This window comes from Gopherus evgoodei, chromosome 1 (assembly GCF_007399415.2).
Source record: "Gopherus evgoodei ecotype Sinaloan lineage chromosome 1, rGopEvg1_v1.p, whole genome shotgun sequence".
In the NCBI taxonomy this organism is placed as follows: domain Eukaryota; kingdom Metazoa; phylum Chordata; order Testudines; family Testudinidae; genus Gopherus; species Gopherus evgoodei.
The window spans coordinates 40,485,607-40,499,040 of NC_044322.1; the positions used below are offsets into that span (position 1 = coordinate 40,485,607).

A 13,434-nucleotide genomic window follows, 5' to 3' on the forward strand; every position below is an offset into this window, starting at 1 on the left:
TTTCAGAGGGACCAGAGTGCCCCAAAACACTCTAATTTTTTGGGTGGTGGCAGCAAGTACCAGGTCCAAGCTGGTAACTAAGCTTGGAGGCTTTCATGCTAACCCCCATATTTTGGACGCTAAGGTCCAAATCTGGGAATAAGGTTTAACAGCCCCAGAATAGCTGGGGACAACCCTGAGCATACTGCTGCATTTTTTTGGCTGAAACCATAGAGACTGTGGTCCAAATTTACCTATGCATTTACACATAGGGGTTGTCTTCACTAAAAAACTTAGGTTGTGTTAGAATACAACTGTGAGGAATTGTATGAATGAAAATGTTAAATGTGACTTCATGGTTAATATAGACAGTAACTGTCTTGTTTGACATCTTCCCAGCTGATGTGGGGTAGATGCTACTGAAAGCATAGTTAACCATAACTAAGCTGACAATTTTAAATATATCGTGCTAGTTAAGATGACTCCTCAAAGTTGTGCTCTAACACAATCTAATTTTGCAGTGAAGACAAGTCTTTAGAGCCCAATCCTGCACATAACATAATTCATGGGTAGTCCTATTGTCCCTAGCCTGCAGTGCTCCTCCAATTCCTTACAGACCCTTCCCCAAACCTTAAAGGGAGGCAAACTAGGAAAGGCCCCACCCACCAAATCTCACAGTATCCACAAACCTGAATCTACAGACCTTCTTCCCCATATCTGAGGCCCCCATAGCCTCTGCCTTGCAGATCACAGCTCCCAGTAAAAATGGGGTGTGCATGTGGGCATTACTGCCCAGCACACTCTCCACTGGCCTGGGTTCTGCCAGAGGAGTGCTCTGTGCCCCACATGTCATGGCACAGACAGTGAGCCTAGTGAGTCACAACAGGCTGCCAGGCCAGCAAGGACCTGCTGACTGTGACTCCTATGCTCTAATGCTTGATTTCACTCTCAAGACTTCAGCGCACTACCTACATATCTGAGACACTTTGAGCTTGGCTCTTAGTCTACAGCCTTAAGCATGCAGCACCTCACTGTGACCCACCTTCCAAACTACAGCCTCTGGCATGCACACCTGACCATGACCCCTTCCCCCTGTAAACTACAGTCCTCACCCCCCAGCATGCAGGGACCCACCCTCCAAACTACAGTCACCAGTGTACAGCACCCCACTGCAACCCCTCCTTAGAATCATAGACAATTAGGGTTGGATGAAACCTGAGAAGGTCATTAGTTTAATCCCCCTGCTCAAAGCAGGACCAACACCAACTAAATCATCCCAGCCAGGGCTTTGTCAAGCCGGGCCTTAAAAACCCCTAAGGATGAAGATTCCACCACCTCCCTAGGTAACCTATTCCAATGCTCCACCACCCTCCTAGTGAAATAATGTTTCCTAATACCGAACCTAGACTGCCCCCACTGCAACTTGAGACCATTGCTCCTTGTCCTGTCATCTGCCCCCACTGAGAACAGCTGAGCTCTATCCTCTTTGGAATCCCCTCCCCTCAGGTAATTGAAGGCTGCTATCAAATCCACCCTTACTCTTCTCTAGACTGAAAAATCCCAGTTCCCTCAGCCTCTCTTCGTAAATCAAGTGCCCCAGCCCCCTAATCTTTTTGTTGCCCTTTGCTGGACTCTCCAATTTGTCCACATCCTTTTTTTTTGGGGGGGGGGGGGGCGGCACTGGACACAATACTGCAGCTGTGACCTCACCCTGCCAATTCCAAACTACAGCCCCATCATGCAGTCCTCCACTGCCACTTCTCTCCAAAATAAGGCCCCAGCACTACACATTGATCTGCCCTACCTCCTCCCCATTCCAATTACGTCTCCCGGTATAACCTCACCCCCACCCCCTACAACTCCCAGGCTGTGAGGCGAGGCTTTTAACAAATTCTGTACTACAACTCCCAGCATGCAAATCCCCTCCTCCGCCCCCCCCCGGCGCAATGCATGCCGGGCCCGGAGCTGGACTGGGCGCTCTTAGCCGGCTAGACTCCACGTGGTGCGTTAGTCGCTGCTGCTGGGGAGGTGTCGCTGTGAGGGCGGCTTGCGACGTTTTTTCAACAGTGCGGTGAAGCGGCGCTGCCGTATTCCGGGTGACATACCGGCTGTTGTGCCGTTGCCTGGCTGAGGCGGGGAGGGAGCGGCAGGAGACGGGCGAGAGAGGGGAGGGAGCAGCCCTCACGCCCGCCGGCTTCCCCCTGGATGGTCCGTATCGCTGGTGCGGGGCCTGCTCCTCCCTGGTCCCGGCAGTGCGGCGGGCTGTGAGGCGGCCGGAGGCGGCGGGCGCTGAAGATGGACTATGACTTCAAGGTGAAGCTGACCGGGGAGCGGGAGCGGGTGGAGGACCTGTTCGAGTACGAGGGCTGCAAGGTGGGGAGAGGCACCTACGGGCACGTCTACAAAGCCAAGCGGAAAGACGGGTGAGTGAGGAGGGGGCTCCCCGTGGGTCATCCCCGGCCCCCTGGTTCCTGTCATCCCCGGGCCGTGCCTGCCGCCCCCAGCCCGCCTCCTGCTGCCCTTCCTGCCCCGGCCCTGCTGCCTCATTAACTCCTGGCCTTTTGCCCTATGTCTGCGTCCTGCCCCGTCCTTGCTGCCGTATTACCCCCCCCCTCCCGCCAGATCGTCTGCGTCCTGCCCCGTTCCTGCTGCCGTGTTTCCTCCACCCTGGGTCTGCGCCCTGCCCCGGCCCTGCTGCCTCATTGACCCCCGCCACATCGTCTGCGTCCTGCCCCGTTCCTGCTGCCTGTTATCTCCCGCCCTGTTTCTGCGCCCTGCTCCCGCCTTGCTGTCGTGTTACCCCTCCGCGTCTCCGTTCTGCAGCCTCATTGACCCCCGCCACATTCTTGTGCCTTGTCCCGTCCCTGCTGCCATATTATCCCCCCGCTGCCACCTCCCCAGTGTCTGTGCCCTGCCTCGTTCCTGCTGCCTCATTGACCCCTGTCACCTCTCCTGTGTCTGTGCCTTTCCCCATCTCTGCTGCTGTATTATTCCCTGCCACCTCTTGTGTGAGTGGATCCTACCCCCGTCCTTCCTGCCTCATTGCCCCCCTTGTCATCCATGTGTCTGCACTCTGCCTCTATCACTGCTGCCTCATTGCCCCCCTTGTCATCCATGTGTCTGCACTCTGCCTCTATCACTGCTGCCTCATTGTCCCCTGTCACCTCCCTGTCTCTATACTGGCTACTTCACCCCCCCCATCACCTTCCCCTGTCTACGTCAGTGCCCTTCTTCATTGCCCTCCCCTCTGTCTGTGTCCTGTCCCAGGCCCATGTTGCCTTTCTGCCCCCAGTTCATTGGACTTCAGTCCAGCTCCCTGAGCTGTGCCCTTCCATATGCTGTCCTATCACATTTTGCTCCTCTGTACCCTTTCCTCCACTGCCTCCATCCCATGCTGCCTCACTGTCCCCGTCATATTGTCCCCCACCCCGATATTCCCCCATGACTTCCATATCCCAGTAGCCCTCTGTTTGTGTGCCCTGTCCCCTCTTCTATGCCTTGCACCCTTAATATTGTTTCCCCTCGCTCTGTCCCTCTGTGGATGTCTCTCTTTCCTTTAGCCTTAACCATCTCCTTGTTCCTTACTCTGTTTGTCTCTATCTGTCATTGTTAAGAACAGTCACAGATGAAAATACAGTTTCTCCTAACCTTAATGCTGGTGTCTCATATTAGTATTAGCAGCTTTTGCGTAGAAAATTTTCTTTGGGTGAAAAAAAATCCATATAAACTTTTAAGGTCTTTACTTCTGGGTAAGTGGCTGTACATTAGAAAAGCCTTAGTCTGCCACCATCTCTTTTGTGGGATTGGATTTAATTTTCGTGGTGGGTTTGTGTCTGATTTATTATTGCTAGTCACCATTTTGAGTGTTTTTGCTGGTTGCTCCTATGATTGAAATCTTAGTCTTTGAAGCGTTTTAAAACATTTTTGAAGATGATCTATTTTTGTGGCCAATTCATAGTACAGTTTTTGGGAGATGAAGGTACAGGAAAATGGAGTGATCTGTAAAAAATTGTTGAAAGAATACATATGGCAAATTGTCATTTAGATTTATTAATCCATAGGAAAACATCACTTTTTCAATAGCACAGCAGTAGGAAGTGGGGAGCAGGAGATATGGGAACTGCAGAGCTCTGTATTCTCACTGTTCCCCTAAATTTTAGCAGTGTTTGGGTTGTTCCTTTTATCTTAATTCTCATCTCTGATTTTTCTCTTTCCCTTCTGCCACCGCCTTGGGATAACTTTATTAGTCTGTCACTGGTAATTTTCCCATGAATGTCATGATGGTGCATTTTAACCATTTAAAGTGGCAATGTTTTTATATTCAATAAACTAACTGATAAAAAACTTGCTTGCCAGTTATGGGTGAAAATTTATTAGGCTTGGTTTTATGTACTTGTATCCTCATCTGAATGCTAATGTCATTTAGGGTGACCGGAGAGCAAGTGTAAAAAATCGGGATGAGGGTGGGGGGTAATTGGCACCTATATAAGAAAAAACCCCAAATATCAGGACTGTCCCTATAAAATTGGGACATCTGGTCAACCTAACGTCATTATTACATAGAGAACTTTATGTAAGGGAAACTGCTTTCTCTCTTTAATATTTAATTTTAAAGAGAATTTTAAGCATGCTTAAAACGATCTTGGCATAATCTTTACAATATCTGTTTTTTCTGGTGTGGACCACCTAATATGTTGTTTATTTTTTAGATTTAAAATCTGATCCTGCAACTCCATATTACTCGCAAAAACAGTCCTTTCTTGTGGCATTTGTCTTACTGGACTTTGGAAATAGAGTCTGATCCTCCTGACCCTTATGTCCCTAATCCTCTAAATGTGCACTTGCTTAATGTTACTAAGATGAGTAACTGTTGACTTCAGTAAAGTTAAGCATTAGAGCCTAGGGATACGTGGTGAAAATTTTACTAGAAGATGATTTGGAAAAATTCAAATCCAGAAACAATGCAAAATCTTGACAGCTGTAGTGGAAATATAGGTGGAAGTTATTTAACAAAGTTTTAATCAAGCACTGTTCCACTGTTTCGGATATGTATTGTTTAGCAAACATTTCTCAAGTTGGTGATGTGTTCTTTTCATTGATATTTTCAAAAGGAATGCCAGTCTGTAGCCTCAAGAACAGAGCCTCGGGTGTTGAAGGGTAATTGTAACTAGCTTCTATGTTTACTTCGGAATTTTTTTTTGTAGTCTTGAAGGATATTGGACCTCTGCAGTGATAGGAAATTTAAATTTGATACTACTTGTGATACATGTTTTAAAAGTAGTATTTTCAGCAGAATCGTCAGTCTTTGTGATGACATTTAAGAGATTACTGTCTGGAGTTACTGCTGGCTGTAATATCGTTTGTCTAATTACATTTGTCCTGAAATATGACTCGGAATAAATGTGCATTTAGAAAAAAAAGTCTAGCTAATTTTGTTCAAACAGTCCTCAGAAGAAAAATATAAAGGTATTTGACGTATTGCTTTATACGTTTTTCTACCTTGTTCTATTGCGGCCTTTTTTTCCTTTCTTTCCTCCATTCTCCCCCCCCCACCCCCCCCCCCCCAAAAAAAAAGAGAACCTTTGAAGTGGCTCATTGATTTGGTTTTGTTGCCTGTCACATGGTACAATTATAAATATTCAAACCAATGTGTAATCAGTGTTCTTCTTTGCTGGGATTCGGGAGAGGCAGGGATTAATTTAAATATGAAATATGACTTTTGTTGTATTAACTTAATAAAAGGAACATTGTTTTACTGGCATAAATGTGCAATTGTAAGAATTTCAGTATTTTTAACTCTGGGCATTTTCTGAAACTAAGAGAACTAAATATTTGGGAACAGATTTTTTTTTTTTAGATGTCTTAAGTTCTCTGCATATGGATGCCCAGTATTTTCACGAGTAAGTACTTTATAAAAACAGCATGAACACATTAAACAGAACTAATTTTAATAAGCCAACATATGATACTATACATTTGAAGGCTCTGGCTGGATTTTTTTACATCAGTCTGGTAGTAGCAATAATGATCTGTTATATTTAGGGCACCTTTCTTCTAAAATGCTATGACAGTTGCTTCACCAATCACTCTCACTTACCGCTTTCACAGTCACCTCTGAGATGAAATATAGCTGTTTAAACAGCAATATATCACAACCATAGGAAAGGAATTATAAAATAAAAATCTAGTTGGATCTGGGTCAAGGGAATATTTTTTTGGTAGGCAGAATGTAATAACCTTGGTTTCCTAACCAAATGCTGAACTTCTCTACTCTCTTAAAAGTGTCATGGGCTCTCTAGCAGTGACTTGATGAGGTCATGTTAGGTTTTATGCCACATCCCAGAGACAGCTACTCTAGCTGTGCTGTGCCCTCTGGTATAATGTGTGAGGGCTTTTGTTCAGGACTGAGTCAGTCAAGAGATTATCATTTACCGAATCACCAGCATCTACTTCCATGGAGGTTTGTTACATAAGTACTGACGCAACCTGAACCTGCTTAGTTCGAGATCATCTGAATAACAGTCTATGGTGGTACAGCCAGAATTCCAAATATGCTGTGGAATCCATTGTCTGCAGCAAAATTATACTCAGAACTTAAATTTTTCATATTAAAAAATAAGTTTGCCGCCTTCATGGCTGCATGGAATCTTCTGAATATAAACCAAAACAGGGTTGTCTTCCTGAATTTTTGAAGCTACAAACAGTTGCAAGGAAAGTGTGAGCTGTTCCAATTATGTTTTTGTTAACTCTGAAATTCAGTGATAGCAATTCAAATGTAAATATTAATTTTCTCTGTTAAGACATTAGCAGAAATATCAAAATAACATGTTATTTGTAACTGTTTAATGTACAAATATTGGGATGGGAGGCATGGGGGCATTTGATTGCTAAATTGGGGATCAAACTTCAATACACCAAAATTTTAAACTTCATAAATTTAGGTATAATCTGGTACGAAAGTACATAGGAAGCGATGCAGGTTCCTCCTTTCCCAAAAGTGTTCTTAGTTCCTAATAAACCTAAATCCCTCCTCCAAACACCATCATCTCATCCACACATTGAGAGAGGCAGAACTGCAGCATATGTGGCCCTGTGCATGTAACTGAAAATATTTCAGAGAATGCTACCATGGGGGTCCTGGACTTTAAGCCCTTTCCTAACTGCCTGAATTTGGTGTCTAGAACTCTTCTGCCTTTCCCCATGTCACTGTTACCTATGTTTACCATGACCACCAATCTTCCCCAGTGTTGCACGTCTGTCTAGATGTTTCAAGAGGTCCACAATCTTTGCACCTGGTAGGCAATTCACCATACAGTTCTCCTGGTTATCACAAACCCAACTATCTATATTTCTAATAATCAAATCCCCCATTATTACTGCCTGTCTCTTCCTAATAACTGGGGTTCCCTGCCTCGGAGAGGTATTTTCAGTATGAGAGGTTACCGTGACATCATCTGGAAGGAGGGTTCCAACTATGGAATTGTTGTTGCCAGCTTGATGTTCTCTTTCCTTAAGGCTTTCATCCTCCTTAACTCCTGCAATTCAGCCACTCTGGTCTCAAGAGCCCATACTCAGACTCTGAGGGTCATGAGCTACTTGCCCCAAATGAACTCATGTCCACAAGGCAGAAAATCATACATTCTGCATTTAGAACAATAAACTGGTTAGCCCTCATTCTGCTACTGGAATTCTGCCTGTTTGAATTAAACTCTGTTTTTCCCCTCCTTTTCCTCATTTTTTTTTTTTTAGGCGCTTATAGTATATGTATCTCTCTGGACCCTGAAAATTTCTGAAAGCCTATTCTGTGTGGCAAGGCACAATTATGTTTATGTAGCATTTAGTGAAAATGTTTCTAAATAGTCAATTTACAAAGAGAAAATTTGTTTATGATTAGAGTAAAAATAGAAAACTATGAATTATAGCCATTAGGCTACATGTAGTAATTACCTATTTAAGTGTAACAGCAATGAAATCCATTGAAGGCAGTCTTGAAATAAAGCAAAATCTGGTGTTTTTTATTAACTGCTTTCTTTATTCCTCTCTTTTTGAGGAAGAGAGGTATATGTGGTGAGTGGAGTTAAGCAATCTAATATTTCCTTAACCGTTGTTCTAAGTTAGGACTTGCCGTGCTACTCTTCCCCGCCTCCCCGCCCATGGAGGCAGTATAGCAAAATTTTTGTTGTTGTTTTGTAATAAAGTTTCAGCAGCTGTAACTTCCAGCGTGTATTAGGTGTCATTTATCTTAGGGGTGTTAACTTAATTACAGTTGAAAAGAGAGTATCTCATCTGGGTACATCAAACTTTGAAAATATTACCAATTGTTTCCTGTCACCCAATCAAATCCAATATAGAACTTCTTCGTGAAAGTCTGTAGGAATTGCATAAGGAATGAGATCGTGAATAATATGAATCATTTCTTATTCTTTGTATAAACCAGTGGTTTGGCCTCATTTGTAATATTGTGTGCAGTAGTAGCCATCCCATCTCAATTAGGATATTGGGGAACTAGAGGGAGTGCAGAGAAGAGCAGGAATGTTGAAAGGCATGGAAAAAAAACCTCTTGTATAAAAGAGTGAAAAGATTGAGATTGTTTACCTTAGAAAAGTGATGAATGAGGGGACATAATAAAAATGAATGAATGGTGTAGAGAAGGTTACTTGCCCTCACTGACACAAATTTGCTCCTTATTTCGAGTCTGAATTTGTTAAACTTCATCTTTCAGCTGTACCAGGATAGTGAAGATTTATTTTGAAGTATAATTGTTAATGACAATGAACAAGTATTTTTACACAAACTGCTAGAAAAGAGGTTGAATTTTCAGTTATATGCTTCACATACAGCATCTGTAATTGCTGAACTGGAGCAGTTGAGACTCTGCAAATTACAAATTGCAAGCAATGCATGGAAGTTACAAAGTCAGCAGGCAAACCTGCAGCATTTATAACTCCTGTGGACCAGAATATAGAATTTACAAATTCCACTTGCTTTGCCTGCTGTATATGTAAAATGTACATGGCTTCTAATTAAAATTAGAATATTTGTCATGGGCTTTTCTGTAATTTGTTACCTTAATAGCTAAACACTTCCCAGTTAAACTAGCTGTGCTCATGATCTACGTCTTCCTCACATCCTCTCACTCCATTTATTCTGTTTACAGAGTTTTTTCAAGGAGGGTCCAAAGGCACTCACTCTGGATTAGTCTGATCCTCTCTAGAAACTTGCTTACAGCCTAGCTTCCTTACCAAGAATTTGTATCTTTGTCCCTCATGTGGTTCATTTTGGCCTTTTTGGTTTGTTGTCCCAGAGGAGTACAGCAGTATATTTGAATATTACTTCTGAACTAGGGATTTTTTTTTTAAAACTTGAGTTTAATAAAACTGGGTGTCAAAGAAACATGGCTTTTTCAGTCCCTGTTGCTGTTGAGTCCTTTTGGAACACCCCAAACTCTGCTGCTGCAGTCACGCCCCACTCTCTGGGGCTGTTTCCTTTGACCTCCTCAGATGACCTTCAGCCTTGAGATGGGGGGACACAAATATAGTCCTGTCATTCCATTATGAATGCCTCATGTATTGGTGAAGAGAATGTTGATGCAGCTTGTTCCTGGTTTGAAGTTCATGATCAAGGCCCTCATCTGGTAATGGAAGCCAGCGTAGAGTGAGGAGTATGGGGATGATGTGCTCAACAAAAGCCTCAAGTACCGATTTTTACTTTATGTTCCAGATGCATTAAGTTGAGTAATCCAGTCTAGAGGTGACAGATGCATTGACCACTGTGACCAGATTCTCCTGTGGGAAATAATGGACAAAGTTTGCTAGGAAGACATCAACAATCCCCTTGTTGCTGCCTGGTGTTCTAGGTCAAGTGATAGATGAACATTCTATTTCATTAGCAGGGGTTTGGTGTATTCTTGTTCTTTATACTTCAAAATCTACTAAAGGTTGCTCTCTAAACTTTTATTTAATAATTTTAGAGTTTTGTTGATCTGATGGTGGGAATATTGTAACAGATGCAGTTCTTGAACATTGGCTTTTGTTTCATATGATTTTTTTTTGTTAATCACCATCCTGATTGTGTATAGAACAACTTTTTGGGGCACTGTGATGTGGAGATGTATTTGTCAAGGCCAAAGTACACAACTGTAATCGTGGTTAAGCAGTTTAGTGCTTCTACAGCTTAGTAGCAGAGAAGGCAGCGACCATCAAACTCCAGCATGTGTTGTGACAGCAGCTGGCATCTTGGATGCCTCACATGTGGGGCAGGGCACAGCACAGAGACCGCTCTGTTGGCAAGAAAAATATATCTCCTTATGACTACGGACACTTGCAGGATCTCCACTCTTGTACTGCTTAAACTTCTCTGCAGCTTTTGGCACAATAGACCACAAGATGCTGCTAACCCACCTGTATGATTTAGCAGGAGTAGATGGCCCAGTCCTACAGTGGATGCAATTGGCTCTTTCCAGAAGAACTCAAAGTAGTGATGAGTAGTAGCTCCTCTCTGAAGGCTCTCATCTGTGGGATCCTGTAGGGATCCATACTATCCCTATTTCTCTTCAATAGCTATATAAGACCACTGAGAAAGATAGTGAGACTCCATAAGCTCTGCTGCAAACAGTATGCTGGTGATTCTCGACTGATGCAACCACAGCCACTATTAAAATATCAGAATCTTTATAAGAAATCAAGCTGAATTTGGGCAAGACTGAAGTGATGCTGATTGGAAAGGGGAAATGCTTTGACAAACTAGCTGAGATGTTTCCAGCTCCCGATTGTCAAAGTGTTGTGAAGCCTTGAGGTCCTTTCTGACACTCCTCTCTAAGTGTAATCGACCAGGTAGCATCAATATCTGTTAAAAATGCCTTTTTTCCATCACCAGGTTGCTAGGAAATCTTGCTCCTTCCTCTCATTGAGGAGTGAGCCTCAGTGATCCATGTGTTCATCATCTATGGAAATTAACTGTATCTGAAGGTGAATGTAAGGACGAAGCACAGGCTTCAGCTGATACAGGATGCAAATGCCTACCTTCTCCATGGTTTATGCTGCTGAGAGCATGTGGGGCCTATGCTCAAGTTCCTCCACTGGCTCCCACTCAACTTTTGTTACTAGTTTAATGCTTTGATTCTAGTTGTCAGAGCAATTAATGGATCAAGCCCAAGCTACATCAAAGATAGAATTTTGAATTATGAACCTCTGCAACAGCTGTGCACCTCTAGGATGATGCATATTTTAAAGCCCAGGACAAAACTCCCGAGAGCTGGGGATAAAACTTTCTCAGGTGAGGGAACTGTGGCTTTGGAAGAAACTTCCAGAGGAGTTCAGGTGAATCCAATGTCTGACAATCTTCAGGAAATGCTGCATAATTTCTTTGAAAAAGCCTTTCTACAATAAGAATGACACTCCCTTCTATCCAATAAATCCCCCCCCCCACACCAGCTACAAAATTAAAAATAAGCCCTGCCCCAAATAGATACTTTTCTTTTGTAAGGGTAAAGTGACAGAGACTCCAGGAAATCTACTGGGAACTTGGCTGTTGCTATTGATTTTATGTGGAAGTTGCTTAGCCACTGCAATGAATGGCAGTATAAAATGCAAAGAGAGAGATAATTGTAGAGGTAGATAAGATCTTCTGGAAAGACCAGATGTATCAAAAAATGAGGTAGAAGAATAGCTATAACGCTAGCAGGCTCAGGGCTTGCCATCCATAATCCTTCTATTTGGTATAATCAAAAATGCAGTACGTATTTATGGTATTTTGGAAAACAAAGTTAGCTTCCAAAATCTTGGCTCCAGAATCAGAGCACTAAATTAGACTGTGATGAGCTCTGGAAAGCAGGATCATGAGTGTCAAGTATCTTGTCTACTGCAAATATTGGAGAGTTAATAACTCGTTTGAAAACCATTTAAGCTAAATATGAATTAGGCTAATGTGCCAGCACTCGAGTGACATTACATTAGCAATACAAAGTGTAACTTTTAAGTTCTGTGCATACAAGAAGATGAGACTTCACTTGTACAAACCCCAGGCAAAGAAACTTCCGGACCACATTGTCATATAATCTTGCACTCTAGCAATGTCTGACTAGTACCAGTTTTTTGCACTTTTCTTTAAGTGTTGTACGTGAGCCATGTGCGCAGTAGGAAAACGAACCAGTGCTGGCAATATATTTTTTTTTTTTTAGCAGTAGTTTCCTCCTTTTGAAAAACAAACAAGTAAATGCTAATGTTAGTTGGACAAAATGGTCTTTAAATAGGTAAAAATTTACTTTGATATTCTCAATAGCTGTCAGATACTTTATAAGGCTTCAGCTGCTGCTGCTGGTTTAATCTGCTGATTTTTGTTATAAAGGTCAGATTATTTTGATAGGCAAAGCTTATGGATGCTCATGATCATGCTCAGCCTTTCAAGGTTCAATACCGTGTCTGAGTGTATAGTGACATGCAGGTCAGGTTGGCAACTCACAAGTGGTGGGCCACCTGGATACATTTCTATTTTCAGCAAAGGTTGACTCAAAAGATATAGGTGTATTAGATGGTAGGTTAGGAGTGCTAGCAAAAGGAAAATGAAAGAGTGGAGCTCATGCCTTACTATGCTGTCTTATCTGGAAGACTGAGTTAGATACAGAGATGGGTGTATCTACTCTCCGCTAATATACTGGCAGGATTGTGGCAGTTGGCTAGGACGGTTGGAGTATCTGAAAAGGTTACTTTGCATGAAATGCAAACTTGGCCATCTTCAATTTGACATACCTGGTGGTGTCCTTGGGGTGGGTGTTTTTCACTTTTGCTGTCAGCTGCTTCCTTGGGCATGGCTAGATCAAATTTTTTTTCTTTTGTTTTTTAGCGCTCAATATAAGGTGGGCAGAATTTGAGACTTGGTGTTGGGAGCTAGCAACGAGCCCATTCAGATACTGCTAGGCTTCTGGAACCTTGGTTCTTGCCTTTTAATTTTTTTCTCTTACTTCTGGGGGCATTCTGTACCAAAAAATTAAATTCTGCTAGTTTTATTTGTCAAAATAACACTACATAAATCACGCCAGTTTAAATTTATTTTGGTAATTTATTTCAAAATACTTGTCAGCAAGTATGTCTGTAACAATACAGACACACACGCAAATTTCCCCAGGAGCAGAGAGTTAAAGAAACCCCTATGACAACCCAGTTCCAGTTTCTCTGTCCCCTTTGGGTGTATTGGTTTGAGGGGGCAGACACCCACAGCCCCTCCCCCCCAGTGCACCTGCAGTGCCCCCCTGAGCCAATAGACCTGAACCACCACTCTCCTCAGAGCCCAGTTGCAAAGCCCCCCACTTGCCCAATCACCTGCCCCTTCCACCACCCAGGGATCCAGAGGGAGAAAGAGCCTGATGTTTGGTCCCAGATTTGCAGTTTCTTGTGGGTGCTAGCCTCTCCTTCCCTCAGGGCATGCTGGGAACTGCAGCTGCTAGGAACCCTCTAGCTC

At 43.2% G+C, this 13,434-nt stretch overlaps 1 protein-coding gene across 6 annotated transcripts in view; it reads left to right on the forward strand.

Annotated features, from left to right (window-relative positions):
- Positions 1-2,008: 2,008 nt before the first annotated feature.
- Positions 2,009-13,434, forward strand: part of CDK8 (cyclin dependent kinase 8) — a 161,654-nt gene continuing 150,228 nt past the window's right edge. For 5 of the 6 annotated variants that reach the window (XR_004000347.1, XM_030562356.1, XM_030562375.1 and 2 more), the window contains exon 1: positions 2,009-2,402. Coding sequence is in view for 4 of the 6 variants with exons in the window: in XM_030562356.1 (XP_030418216.1) it covers positions 2,275-2,402 (128 nt within the window). In the remaining 2 variants the exon portion in view is untranslated. The remainder of the gene's footprint in view (positions 2,403-13,434) is intronic. The other variant, XM_030562400.1, reaches the window with a different exon arrangement.